This window comes from Peromyscus californicus, unplaced genomic scaffold, assembly GCF_007827085.1.
Source record: "Peromyscus californicus insignis strain IS unplaced genomic scaffold, ASM782708v3 Scaffold_5__1_contigs__length_169319896, whole genome shotgun sequence".
NCBI lineage: Eukaryota > Metazoa > Chordata > Mammalia > Rodentia > Cricetidae > Peromyscus > Peromyscus californicus.
In genome coordinates this window covers 100,632,788-100,644,895 of record NW_026294573.1, presented here as the reverse complement: position 1 = coordinate 100,644,895, position 12,108 = coordinate 100,632,788, and the positions used below count along the sequence as shown (strand labels likewise).

Genomic DNA, 12,108 nt, shown 5'->3' with positions numbered 1-12,108 from the left:
CCTTCTCTTAAGGAGACCAAGAGTTTGGTGCCCGTTTTTTTAAAATCTCCCCTTTCTCAGGCTCTGAGAGTGCAATTTGGATTTCACGTCTCCGGTATTGTTGCCCATGTTCCTGCATTCTGTGGGAAGCCGCATGCTCTTTCCCATCCGTCTATACATTTACAGCAATTATTTAGACTTATCTCTCTCTTCCCAGAGTCTATGTTTCCCACGTGGCTGTTTCTATCTTGACCTCAGCTATAAAGCGTGCTGTTGCTCCCAGCTGGCTCTCAGGATCAACTTCCAGAAGGTTTCCCGGCTGGTACATGATGTGAGGCTCACACAGTATGTCCCAGCGGCTCCATTAACCCTGGGGTCTCATGTTGCAAAAAGGGTAGAGGGCAGCCTGGGTTTGAGAGCCTTGTGGGAAGTTTGACTCCCTGCCCTCCACCCTACACATCTCTGCCTAGATATTTGCAAGATTTGTCTTTAAAGTTTGTACATCAAAACATTTGCCAACATGTGTCCAGGTGTCCTTTCTTATACCAAAGTGGCTAGGATGCAGAGACCAGCTAGGCAGGACACATAGTTTCACATTTCTGAGCTAAATGTGGATTTTGTAGTTCACCAATGGTCCAATGTCGGCAATTTTGTATGATCTAGATTTGCTCCGTATAGTGTGCGTGTTTAGATGTGTGCATGTATTCACCTGTGTGTGCACGAGTGTTGAGGCCAGAGGCCAATCTTAGGTACTATTTCTCCTGAGAGGTGGCCAGTACCTCTCACTGAACCTGGAGCTAACCCCTTGGACTGGGCAGCTGGCCAGTGAGCCCCAGAGACCCACGGGTCTCCCCCGCCCCCACCCCCAGCATTGGGATTACAAGGATGCCTGGATTTTGATGTGGGTTTCTGGGGACAGAACGCTGTCCTTGTGCTTGTACTTTATCGGTCTTCCCAGTTCCCTTTCCTGCAGTTGTCCCTGTTGCCTTACTGCGGAATGTACTAGAAACCAGGTTCTGGCTGCCCGGTGAGCTGCTGCTCCTGGGCTTCTATTTTGGTCCCACCTCTTGTCCTGGTGTCCTCTCGGCCCTCGTCTCCAGTCTCTCACCGTCATCTTCTCTCTCATTGGATTGATCGTGCCAACCATTTCCTCTGAATTCTGGAAGAGCGTCTCAAGTGCATCCTCCATGCCATTGATTTTTTTTTTTCCCTCTCAGCCCTGGCTCTGCTCTCCGCTGCCTCTGCTGCAGATTCCTGTCCCATGATCTGGTACGCAGCTTCTTCTTCTTCCTGGTCCTCTGCATCCCCGCTTCACTTAGCCCACACGGAAGCAGAGGCAAGTCTTTCTTCCAGGCTCTCCAGAGCTTCCCGCCTGTTCTCTCTTCTGAGTATGTTATCCCCATTTCCTCAGTGGTCTTTGCTGTCTAGACACTCACATGCAGCTCACTGAGCAATTAGGTTTGGTTGCAGGTCATGAGAAATGCTTCTAGAAGCTTTTAATGGGAGACGTGGGCGCTGGGATAAGGAGATGGGTAGTCTGTCTAATGTGGTAGGTTGTCTCCTCCTGCCCCCCACAAGATACGTTGAAAGCTTAACCCCAGCATTCTGGAATGGGACCTCAATGCGAACACAGGGTCAGTGGCAGAGGATGTTTTTTAACTGGGATTCGGCTACAATGGAATAGGGTTGCCTCCTGGCTCAGCTTGAGGAGTGTGTCCTGATCAGAGAACAGTATGGAGAAGGGGGGTGGTGCCATAAGAGGTGGAGCTGGAACTTGGCAGCTGTAGGCCAGGAGCTCCCAGGACTGTGGACACCAGAGGCTGAGGGAAAGGTAAGCTTGGAGAACACACAGTGCCGCCCACACCCCGACCTCTGCCCTCACCCCAACCTCTAGAACCAGGCCTGCTGCTAAGCTGCACTGTGCTGCACCTTAGTGAAAACAGCCCCAGGAAACAAACACGGATGTGGGTCTGTGAGATGGAGACAGTCAGGAGATGGAGCAATGCCCCTGCCCCTGGCCCTGGCCTCTGAGCTAGGCAGTGCTAGGATCTTTTCTCCAAACCTTGGCTGCACAGGGCACTTGGGGCAGCTGGGCAGAGGTACCACCAGACTCCAGGTGGAATTCTAGGCCTCCACCTTCCCTGTAGGACTTGAGGGGTTACCCAACCCCCTTTGACCCTCAGTGAAATCGATCTAAAATTGACTTTGGGAAGCTCACATGAAGAAATGACAGGCACAGGGTCAAGCCTCGGGTCAGTGGCGAGCTCTGTGTGGGTGGCCAGTCAAGGGCTGGAGGCTGGAAAGGCTGGGTATTTTGGCTGCTGTTTTCGGCACTGTTTCCATCACCTCTTTTTTAGTTGAACTTGGTTGATGAGCAGAGCGCCCTGTTCCACCCCGGATCTCAACACCTCGGCTCTGCCCATGCTGTCTTTCAACTCCAAAGCCCTCAGAACTCAGCTGGGCCTCGGAGGCCAGGAGCTATTTCAGGAGCCTGCTCTGGGGAGACACTCTGCATGTGGCAGAACAAGATTGGCACAGCATAGCCCCCTTCCCCACTGGCCTGCGTCCTCCAGGCTCCACAGGGCCTATCTAGACCCTGCAACAGCACAGTCCTTGGCAACATGGAGGGAAAGCTTGGGCTGTGGCAACCTGGGTTGTCCCCAGGGGCTGTTTCTCATCTGCAGAGACCTCCAGGGCCAAAGGTTTTGTCTATTTTGGAGGAGGAAATCAGGAGGTGTGGGGTTCTTCTGAGTGCCCTGGCTCCCCAGCTCTGAGCTCTGGAATCCCATCAGTGAACTGAGAAATCTTATGGCCTGTGGTTCACAGACATCACGTGCTGTGTCAAGGGGAACCTTGGACCCCCTAGAGTCAAAAAAAGCACCAGCAGTTGGCATGTGGGATCTTCATGTTAACAACTTTCCCAGTGGCCATGAGGGAAGGGAAGGGAGAGAGGAGTCCACAGCTTTGAGGACTGCTTCCCTCCACCCTCAGGAGAAGAGCGAGTTTCTTAGCTGAGTGCTTAGCTGTTGAGGCCTGGAGCTGCTTCCAGCCTCAGCATCACCTTGGTATTCCTTCCCCCAGTGCCCCATGTTCTGTGGAACTCTGATGCTCCCACAGCAGAGCGTGCCTGCTACCCTTGTATCTGGAGCAGAACTCTGATGCTCCCACAGCAGAGCGTGCCTGCTACCCTTGTATCTGGAGCAGAACTCTGATGCTCCCACAGCAGAGCATGCATGCTACCCTTGCATCTGCAGCCTGCAGCCTGGGATCCTGCTGGGCCTCTATCCAGCGCTCTCTTCCTTAGAGTCAGGTCTGACCCCTTTCCCCTGGTGGCATGAGTCACTTCTCCCTCCTTTTGCCCTAGACCCCTCATTTTCCCTCGAGAGTGGACCTTCTTCCTGGCCACGCTGTGGTCAGCCTGAGAACAGGGGTGGGGTGTGATAATATCTGGGAACCCAGGAGAGGGGCCGGCACCTGGTAGGGGCTGGAGTTCGCAGTAGACAGTGGAAGGAAGACATGTTTACGATGGGGGGAAACTCAAGTTGTCTCCCTCTGTCCCTAGAGTGACTGACGCTGGGTGGGATCGGGAGATGGCCTCTCAGCCCTAACAGCCGTGCTTTTTGACGGGCCAGATAGCTCCTGGCTCCTGCCCCTTTGCAAGAGAGACAACATGTGTGGGTGCCCTGCTTGCCCTTCAAGCATGGCTGAGGGGTGGAATAGCCACACAAGTTCCAGGGGCACAGAGCCTGGCTATCAGTGACCTTTGTCAGAGCTGGACAGCAATCCGCGGGGAAGCTCAAGGAGGCTGACTCCTGAGGTCTGAGATGTCAGAAGGAAGAACTGATTCTGAGGCCTACAATGAAGTCAGGGCTCTGGCAGAGCGTGCGGACCCCCTGGGGGCGCCACTGTCCCTAGTGACAGGCTGCACTTACCTTGAGCTTTTTGACGCTGGTGCAGGGATCATTGGAGAAGCTCTCTGTGTCTGAGATCTCGATGTCCTCCCCGTACAGAACCCCAGTCAGGTCGTTCCTCACCTGTGGACAGAGACAAATCAAGAGCTTGGGTCGGCTGCTGCCAGGAAGGGCCCACTCATCAGGGTTGGCCGAATTGGGGAGCGATTTTCTCCACACCACTGAGGATCAGAAGGGAGCACAGCCTGTAGGTGACATACGACATGGCCCCAGGCAAGGCTGGGCTGCCTGTCCTCAGAGTTCCTAGAAGAGGCAAGACGAAGAGATGGCCTGGCCAGCACCCCCACGTTGCCTGGCCTGGGTCAGGCCGTCTAACGGTACCTTGTTTATGTTTTGCAGTGTAAGCTCCAGTATGGCTTCTGTGGCAGTGAAGACACAGCCAAGACTCCAGAGGGACAATACAGAGCGGAGTGGGGGAGGGAATGGTGGCATCTGACCATGAGGTTCTGACCTCTGGGTTGCGCATGTGCCTACAAGGCAGAGGCTGCCAACTGCCATGTCGTCATGGTCAGCCAGTGTGGAAAGATGTCAGGACTTTCAGGGGTACTGTGGCACCCTAGAGACCACATGGCCTTCTAAGGACAGCCACTGCTGTCCCATTGCCATGCTGGAAACAGGCCCAGGACACTTTAGGGGAAGAAATCAGAAATCCAGGCTTTTCCCATATCAACCCCCCTATATATTTTGGTGTTGATTTTTGTTTAAAGTTTGGATTAAACAGAACAAGAGGTATCTGGCTGAAGAGTGTACCTGGCTGGGTGCCCCTGACATGCAACAATGGACCCCATACTATGGGGCTGTTAAGAAGGGATAGATGAGAGGTCAGGACCCAGCTTCTGTGTTTTGCTATTTCTGACTTGCTAGTGACCTTGTCCCCCGGGTGTGACCTTCCTCTCGCTGAGCCCAAGAGGAGGAGACTCTGAAAAGCACATCTCGCTTGCTCTGCGGGGATGGCCACTGTCAAGCCAGACAGCAACAAGTGTTTGGGAGGATGAGAGCCCTGGAGCCCTTGGGAACCACCCCGGGAGTGTACAGTGGTTCAGGATTCTGGGAAACAAAACGCAGTGCCTCAGAAAACCAAACAGTGATTACCACCTGCTCCAGCAAGTCCACTCCTGGGAATAATTCCCCAAGAAATGACAGCAGGGACTTGTCATGTACACTCTGGGTGCCAGCTGATTTTTTCAGTACTCTGTCAAGGTATCTGCCAGAGCACAGAGCAACTGAAGGAGGGAGGGTTTTTCATTTTATTTTTAATATTCTATCTATCTATCATCTATCTATCTATCTATCTATCTATCTATCTATCTATCATTTATCTGTCTATCTATCTATCATCTATCTATCTATCATCTATCTACCTATCGTGTGTGTGTGTGTGTGTGTGTGTGTGTGTGTGTGTGTGTGTGTGTGTGTATGTGTGTGTGTGTGAATGTATGCCACACGTGTGTGGTTGCCTGTTAGAGAAATCCTGGAGCTAGAGTTACAGATGGTTCTGAGCTGTCTAACATGGGTCCTAGGAAATGAACTTGGGTTATCTAAAATTCCTAGAGACAGGAGTGGCAAGCACTCATAACCACTGAGTCATCTCTGCAACTCTGAGGAAGGGTTTGTTTTGGCTCACAGTCTGAGAGGGCACAGTCCATCATGGCAGAAAATGATGGAGGAGTTCACGGTGGTGAGGTGTGCAGTAGGGAATTCTCACATCTCAACAGACTAGGAATCAGGGAGGTCTCAGGCCAGAACTGGAGCCAGGTTACAACCCTCACGGCCTGGCCCCCAGTGACCCACTTTCTCCAGTGAGACTCCATCTCCTAAAGGTTCCACAATTTCCCTAAATGGCACTATGAATGGAGGACCAAGTAGTCAAACACATAAACCCATGGGGGAGATTTTGCCTTCCAACTGTAACATCCACATTCCCAGGACATTATTCACAAGAGCCCCAAAGTGGGAGCAACCCAAGTGTCTGTTGCTGGATGGGCACTATAAACACATGGTGTGCACACACAGAGTGACATACTATTCAGCCTTCAAAAAGATTGAGATTCTGTGTATGTTACAACATGCATGGCTGTCTTGGTTGGAGTTTCTATTGCTGTTAGAGACACCATCAGCACAGCAACTCTTATAAAGGACAACATTTAATTGGGGGTGGCTGACAGTTTCATATGTTTAGTCCATTATCATTTTAGTGAGACATGGTGGTGTGCAGGCAGACATGGTACTGGAGAAGGAGCTGAGAGTTCTACATTTTGATCTGCAGGCAACAGGAAGTGAACTGTCTACACTGAGTGTAGCTTGAGCATAAGAGACCTCAAAGTTCACCCTCACAATGACAAACTTCCTCTAATAAAGCCACACCTACTCCAACAAAGTCACACCTCCTAATAATGCCACTCCCTAAGAGCTTATAGGGGCCATTACATTCAAACTACCACAATTGGTTAATCTAAAGAAAGACAATTACACAAGGTACCTGGAAGAGGCAAATTCCTAGAGACAGTCACTGGGGGTGGGCAGCAGAATAGATTTGGTACTTAATGGGCTCAGAGCCTCAGTTTAGGCTGGTGCAAAGGTTCAGGAGATGTGTAACATGGCAGTTATGTAACTTGAGAAGGCCCTTTTTGCCATGCACTTACAGATGGCCAAGGTATTCTGTATACTTCATCCCAATAAAATAAACTTTTTTAGCTGGACAGAGGTGGTGCACGCCTTCAATCTCAGCACTTGGGAGACAGAGGCAGGCAGATCTTTGTGAGTTCAAGGCCAGCCTGGTTTTCAAAACAAGTTCCAGGATAGCCAGGAATGTTACACAGAGAAACCCTATCTTGAAAAAACAAAACAAAACAAACAAAATAGACCTTCTTATGTTAGCATTCAGAAGATCCATCTAAAGCACACATCAACATGGTTTTGGACAATCTGGCCCTGCATGTCACTGGCAGTCAGAAAGCCACTGCCAAGGAAGGGGAGCAGGCATGCCAGAGGGAGCCGCCCTGCTTTATTTCCTTGAGAGAAAGATGCAGGTGGTTATTTGTGAATTCCACTTGACGGTCCTGGGTGTTCATTTTGCTCTATGGTTTTCTAGATGCTGGAGATGGTTCACGAGGGACATTTTGTAGCAGGAAGAAACACTCTGCATCCGGTGTGGTTGTTTTGTTGGAGGTACTGGGGACAGAACCCAGGTGTTGTGGTTTGCATGAGAAACGACTCATGCATTTGAACATATGGTCCCCAGTCAGTGGCGCTGTTTGGGGGAGGTTATGGACCCTTTAGAACTTGGAACCTTGCTTTTAGAAATCATGGTCTCCCTCCACGTCCAGTTAGGTTGAGATGTGAGCTCTCAATCTTGCTGTGGCCACCAGCCTTCCTTGCCGTTATGGATGCTATGCCTCAGCAGCCATCAGCCCAAGTAACTCCTCTATGAGTCGTTTTTGGTCATGGTATTTTATCCCACAGCAGAAAAGAGCTGAGCGTGGCAGCCCTGGTGCATGCTAGGCAAATGCTCTACCACCAAGCTCCGTTTCAGCCCCTGCTACAATTTTTTCCTCTGCTCTGATAGAATATTAGAGACTAAGATGGGAAAATGCTGCCTCTGCTATTACAGCTCAGTCCTATGTCCTCACGGCTTCCGGTCACAAGTGGGTCCCATCTCAGTGTTGCCTGCCTTGGGTGCGGGCGGGCACTGGGTGGCTGGCAACACAAATCAGTGTGCTCACTGCCCAAGGGGCAGGCAGTGTTGAGACCCAGCTCTCTGTCTGTGTGTCACTCACATTTGGAGAGGTGACCCAGCTTCCTCTCAACCTCGGTCTTCCTACCTGAAAATGGAGGCAATGGGCAAACAGCTCATTGGCTGGATTCCAGGCTCATCCTGGAGCCGTGGAATAGCTTTGTAAGCTGCGGAGTTCTGTACACCGCTTAAAAGTGAGAAAGGACCCAGCGGTTGAGGTATCTATGAGTGTGTCAGGCCAGGTGTGAGAACCGGTGTTATATTTTGCTTGATAAACGAATAAATCCACCCTAAAGGTGTTCTCATCCTGCCTCGGATTTCACCCATGAGCAACCGAGGGAGACTCAGTCTGGTGATCTTTCCACACTCCAGCCTGTGCTTCAGAGCAGGCCCAGTGCCCGGTTGCCCTGCTAGCCGTCAGCCCCCATTGCTTTAGCTCTTCAGTGTTTATGCTCAACTCAGGTATTTATTCTGATGGACTTTCAGGGGTGGCAAGTAAAGAAAATCAACTAAATGGCATTTGAAAGAAACAAGGTAGAGGATAGAAGAATGTAAGGTACCACCCCATCCTCACTTGGGGACTGGAAGACCCACTGCTTCGTCCCCCAGATGCCCAGGTTAGGCCTGAACCTGCAGGTTCTCCTGGGTAATGGGTCCAGTGTCTGATCTGCTTGCTTTAGACCTCAGGCCTCAGATTCTATGATCCTTTTTGCTTCTATTTAATAAAAGCAAGTACACGTTTTTCTGGGAAAGTAAAAGCCCTTCATTCCTGGAAAGATAAAATGAAGATGCTGATTGATGTATGATGGGGCCGATGAGTTCGAAACTGAGAAATTGGAAAACCATGGAATAGCGGAGCGTATGTTTCAGTGGCTCAGGATACTGTAGGCTCAGCTGTCCCTGGGGTCACATGGCTGCTGCTCCCTGCACAGTGTGAGAGTATTCTACCAAATATCACCAGAAAAGATCAAAACCCCAAATCCTAAGCTGTCAAATGGGAATCAGGGAATCATGCTTGTATCATGATAAAGTTGAGAGTTCCTTCTAGAAATACTGTGACAGGATGTTGTATCTAGGTGACCCATGCTGGAGAACCACGTAACTGAGTCACAAACATGGCCTCCAAGAAACTCTCATCATGATTACAACCTTGTGTTGGGCCATGTGGGCCAATGTGGAAATCTCCCAGTAATCTCACTGTCTTCCCTACACTGCTTGGGTCCTGTGAAGGCTTGCCCTGCCAGGCTCCTGTCCCCGCCATGCTCTGGTGCCCACATGTAGAACCAATGAAGTCCCTCCTGTCCCTACCAATCCTCCACGGCAGCCTCAGATGCCTGACCCCCAGCAAGGCAATCTCGAGCCCAAGTGCAGAAGTCCCAGGATGAAGCCCAGGCAGTTGGGGTGTGTGAGGGGGACATTTGCCGACCTCGTTCTCAGTCAGCTCTACTGCCGGGGCCGAAATCACATCTCTTGTCTAACCACTAACTGGCTTTGGGACTTCATGCTTTCATGAACCACTCTCAAGGGCCCTGGATTTTCCGGGATGAGATCTGTCTGTCTCTCCAGTCTCATGTATTTGTCTCATGCTCGTTCATGCCTGACATTGACATCTCCTCTGCTCAGGCACTGGGGATAGCCAGTGATGGGCTTCTAACATGGCGCTGACCTACTCACTGCCCTGCATCTCTCTCTCACTAGTGGGTGAGGGAGGCATCCCTCAGATGGCTTCTCTGGTGAATGCATGAGTACCTGCTGAGGCTCTTGAGTTTAGTGCAACAGAGTCAGACTCAGGCCAAGAAGAGGAGCAGGAAGTATCCCAGCCTGGGCAGCAGCATGTGCAAAGGTCCTGGGGTGGAGGAAGATGGTACAGAAACTAGAGACTATTGAACCTGGAATTAAAGAAGAGCCTAAAAGACTTGTTGGGGGGGACAGCGTGGGAATGAAGCAAGGGAGAAAGGAGAGGTGGGCGGGGCTAGATCACGTGAGCCTTATGATTTACATTAAAGGGAGAAAGGAGAGGTGGGCGGGGCTAGATCACGTGAGCCTTGCAATTTACATTAAAGGTGCTGTGATCTAAGTGCTACAGAAAGCCATTATGAGGATTCAAGAGAGGAACTGACCTGGGTGGAGCTGTGCATGCAGTGATAACTCAGGTTGCCGTGGGGGTCAATGAAGTGTGAGACATGAGGTGTGTGTGTGTGTGTGTGTGTGTGTGTGTGTGTGTGAGAGAGAGAGAGAGAGAGAGAGAGAGAGAGAGAGAGAGAGAGAGAGAGAGAGAGAGAGATATCCAGCTGAGAGATTCCAAAGGCTGAGAATGAGAGATCCAGCTGAGAGATTCCAAAGGCTGACCAGGGGAGAATGGGAGGCTGCCAGAAGCCACAAGTTACAGAAGCACTGAGGGTAACTGATAATGTGTATCACTCTTCTATTGCTCTGTAAAAATTATCCCAGCAACTTCAAACGATAAGCACACATGGTCTCCCTTGTTCCCAGTGGTGGAGAACCAGAGTACAGCGGCATGGTAGCCCTGGCCAGGGCCTTTCTATGAAGCTGCAGACAAGATCGCACTGGCCTGTCACTGGGAAGATGGCCGTGCCTCGGGGTCACCTGAGGATGCCTGGGTGTCTCCCAACTGATTGGTGGGATAAAGTTTTCCATGTGAGTCCAGTGAGCTGCTCAAGTTCCTCGCTCTGAGTTTAGGGGAAAAGGTTCTCAGCTGAGGACTGAGGCAGAGGTTCCACCCTCTCTACGTCCCGGCTCCCATCTTTCCCTGCTGCTGGGGCTCCTCTCCTGTCCTCTCCATCTCAGCTACATCTTGTCTGAAAAGTACCGACCAAGCATCCGTGGTCAGACCACTGGTCTCAGGCAGGGCAGGTTCAGAGCCGGTGAAGTGGGAGTGCCTGAGACTCCAACACACCTAGCTCTGACGGTCAGCCATTCCCAGGACACCATTCCCATGAAGGCCACCGTCCCCGCCCAGGAATCATCCAGAAAGACAGAGCTCCAGGTGGAGGTGGGGACAGATCTACCTGCACTTATAAGTCTGAACATTCTAATTAGGTTAGACATGAACTCAGAGCGAAACGAGTCCCCAGCTCTCCTACGGAAGCCGAGGTAACCCACTTACTTTGTCATTCGCATACACCCGCTATATATAGCGACAGATTGTGCTGAAATGTCACTCCTCTTACCTGACTAAAACGTATAATTATAGATTTACTTCTATTCATTCATGAAATGTGTCTTCACTTGATTAAACAGTTCATTCAAGAAAAAATCCATTAACACGCAGAGCGTGTGCAAATACGGATCCTTCAATGCTGAGGGCGCCGACGGAGTTAAGATGCTAATTAGGCTAAATAGGCTTTGAAATGTCCCAATGTTTGAATAATTCAGGTCACTTTTACTGGGGCTCCAGCTCCCCAGGAACTACCATTAATTTAAACTAATTAGAAAATTAGCACAGAGAAGATCAAGGCAGGAAGAGATGGCTGACTTCAGAATGGAAGAGCTGTCACAGGGAAGGGGACACCTGGTTCTGGACACCCTGAAGCAGCCAGTGAACCAACAATGAGAAGGGCCAGGAAGGTAGATCCTGGCTCAAACCCAGAAGGAGGAAGAAGTGGGGGGCAGAAAATGAGGACAATGACGTAGAAGATGAAGAAAATGAAGAAGAACGTGTTCTAGTGAAGAGGAAAGTGGTGGTGAGCTCCCCATCACCAGAGGCATGCAAACAGGAGCTGGACACTAAGCAGAGACTTTTTTTTCACCACCAATGTCTGTGGTTTTTCTACACTATGCTTATCCCATTCACTGTTCTCTTTGGATGTTAAAGTTGCTGGAGCAATTCTGAGTAGCTAGGAGGGGTATTTTTGGCTCATCCCCTCCCCTAAGGTTTGGCCCATGCACTTAAATCCTTTTAGAAGTTTCTCTGTGTGGTGGAAAGGCACTCCTGTGGGAACAGAGATCCACCTACTTTCAGGTAAGTTAGTGCTTAATACTGTGTAGCTGGAGTTGAACCTGCATGAATGAAATGAAGGGCAAGTGTGCAAGGGAAGATGTGCTGTGTGGTGGTTAATGGTAGATGTGAACTTGATTGGACCTGTGCGGGCCTGTGAGTTTCCTGGAAGGATTAACTGAGATGGGAATTCCCTCCCCAAGGTGGGCAGAGCCTTTCCCGCAGGGCCCGGGTGTAAAGAAGGCCAAAGGAGGAGCAGGGCTGCTGTCTGCATGTCTTCGCTCCTTGCTGACCAGGGCATCTACTCCGGTGCTGCCTGGCTTCTGCCATCCTTCACAGACATCTGAACTCAGCTTCTTCAGTCTCCCAACGTGACTGAAGATGAGCGACTCGGCAGCAATCTCCCAGGCCTGCAGGGTCGGGTTGTGACTGCCGAGGCACCCAGCCTTGTGGACTGAGCATCTCAC

At 50.8% G+C, this 12,108-nt stretch overlaps 1 protein-coding gene across 1 annotated transcript in view; it reads right to left on the bottom strand.

Moving 5' to 3' along the window:
- The window catches only part of Gabbr2 (gamma-aminobutyric acid type B receptor subunit 2), a 356,326-nt gene that overhangs the window by 163,544 nt on the left and 180,674 nt on the right, over window positions 1-12,108 (bottom strand). Inside the window, 1 exon segment of the mRNA XM_052718497.1 lies at window positions 3,912-4,013. Within this exon segment, the coding sequence (XP_052574457.1) occupies window positions 3,912-4,013 (102 nt within the window).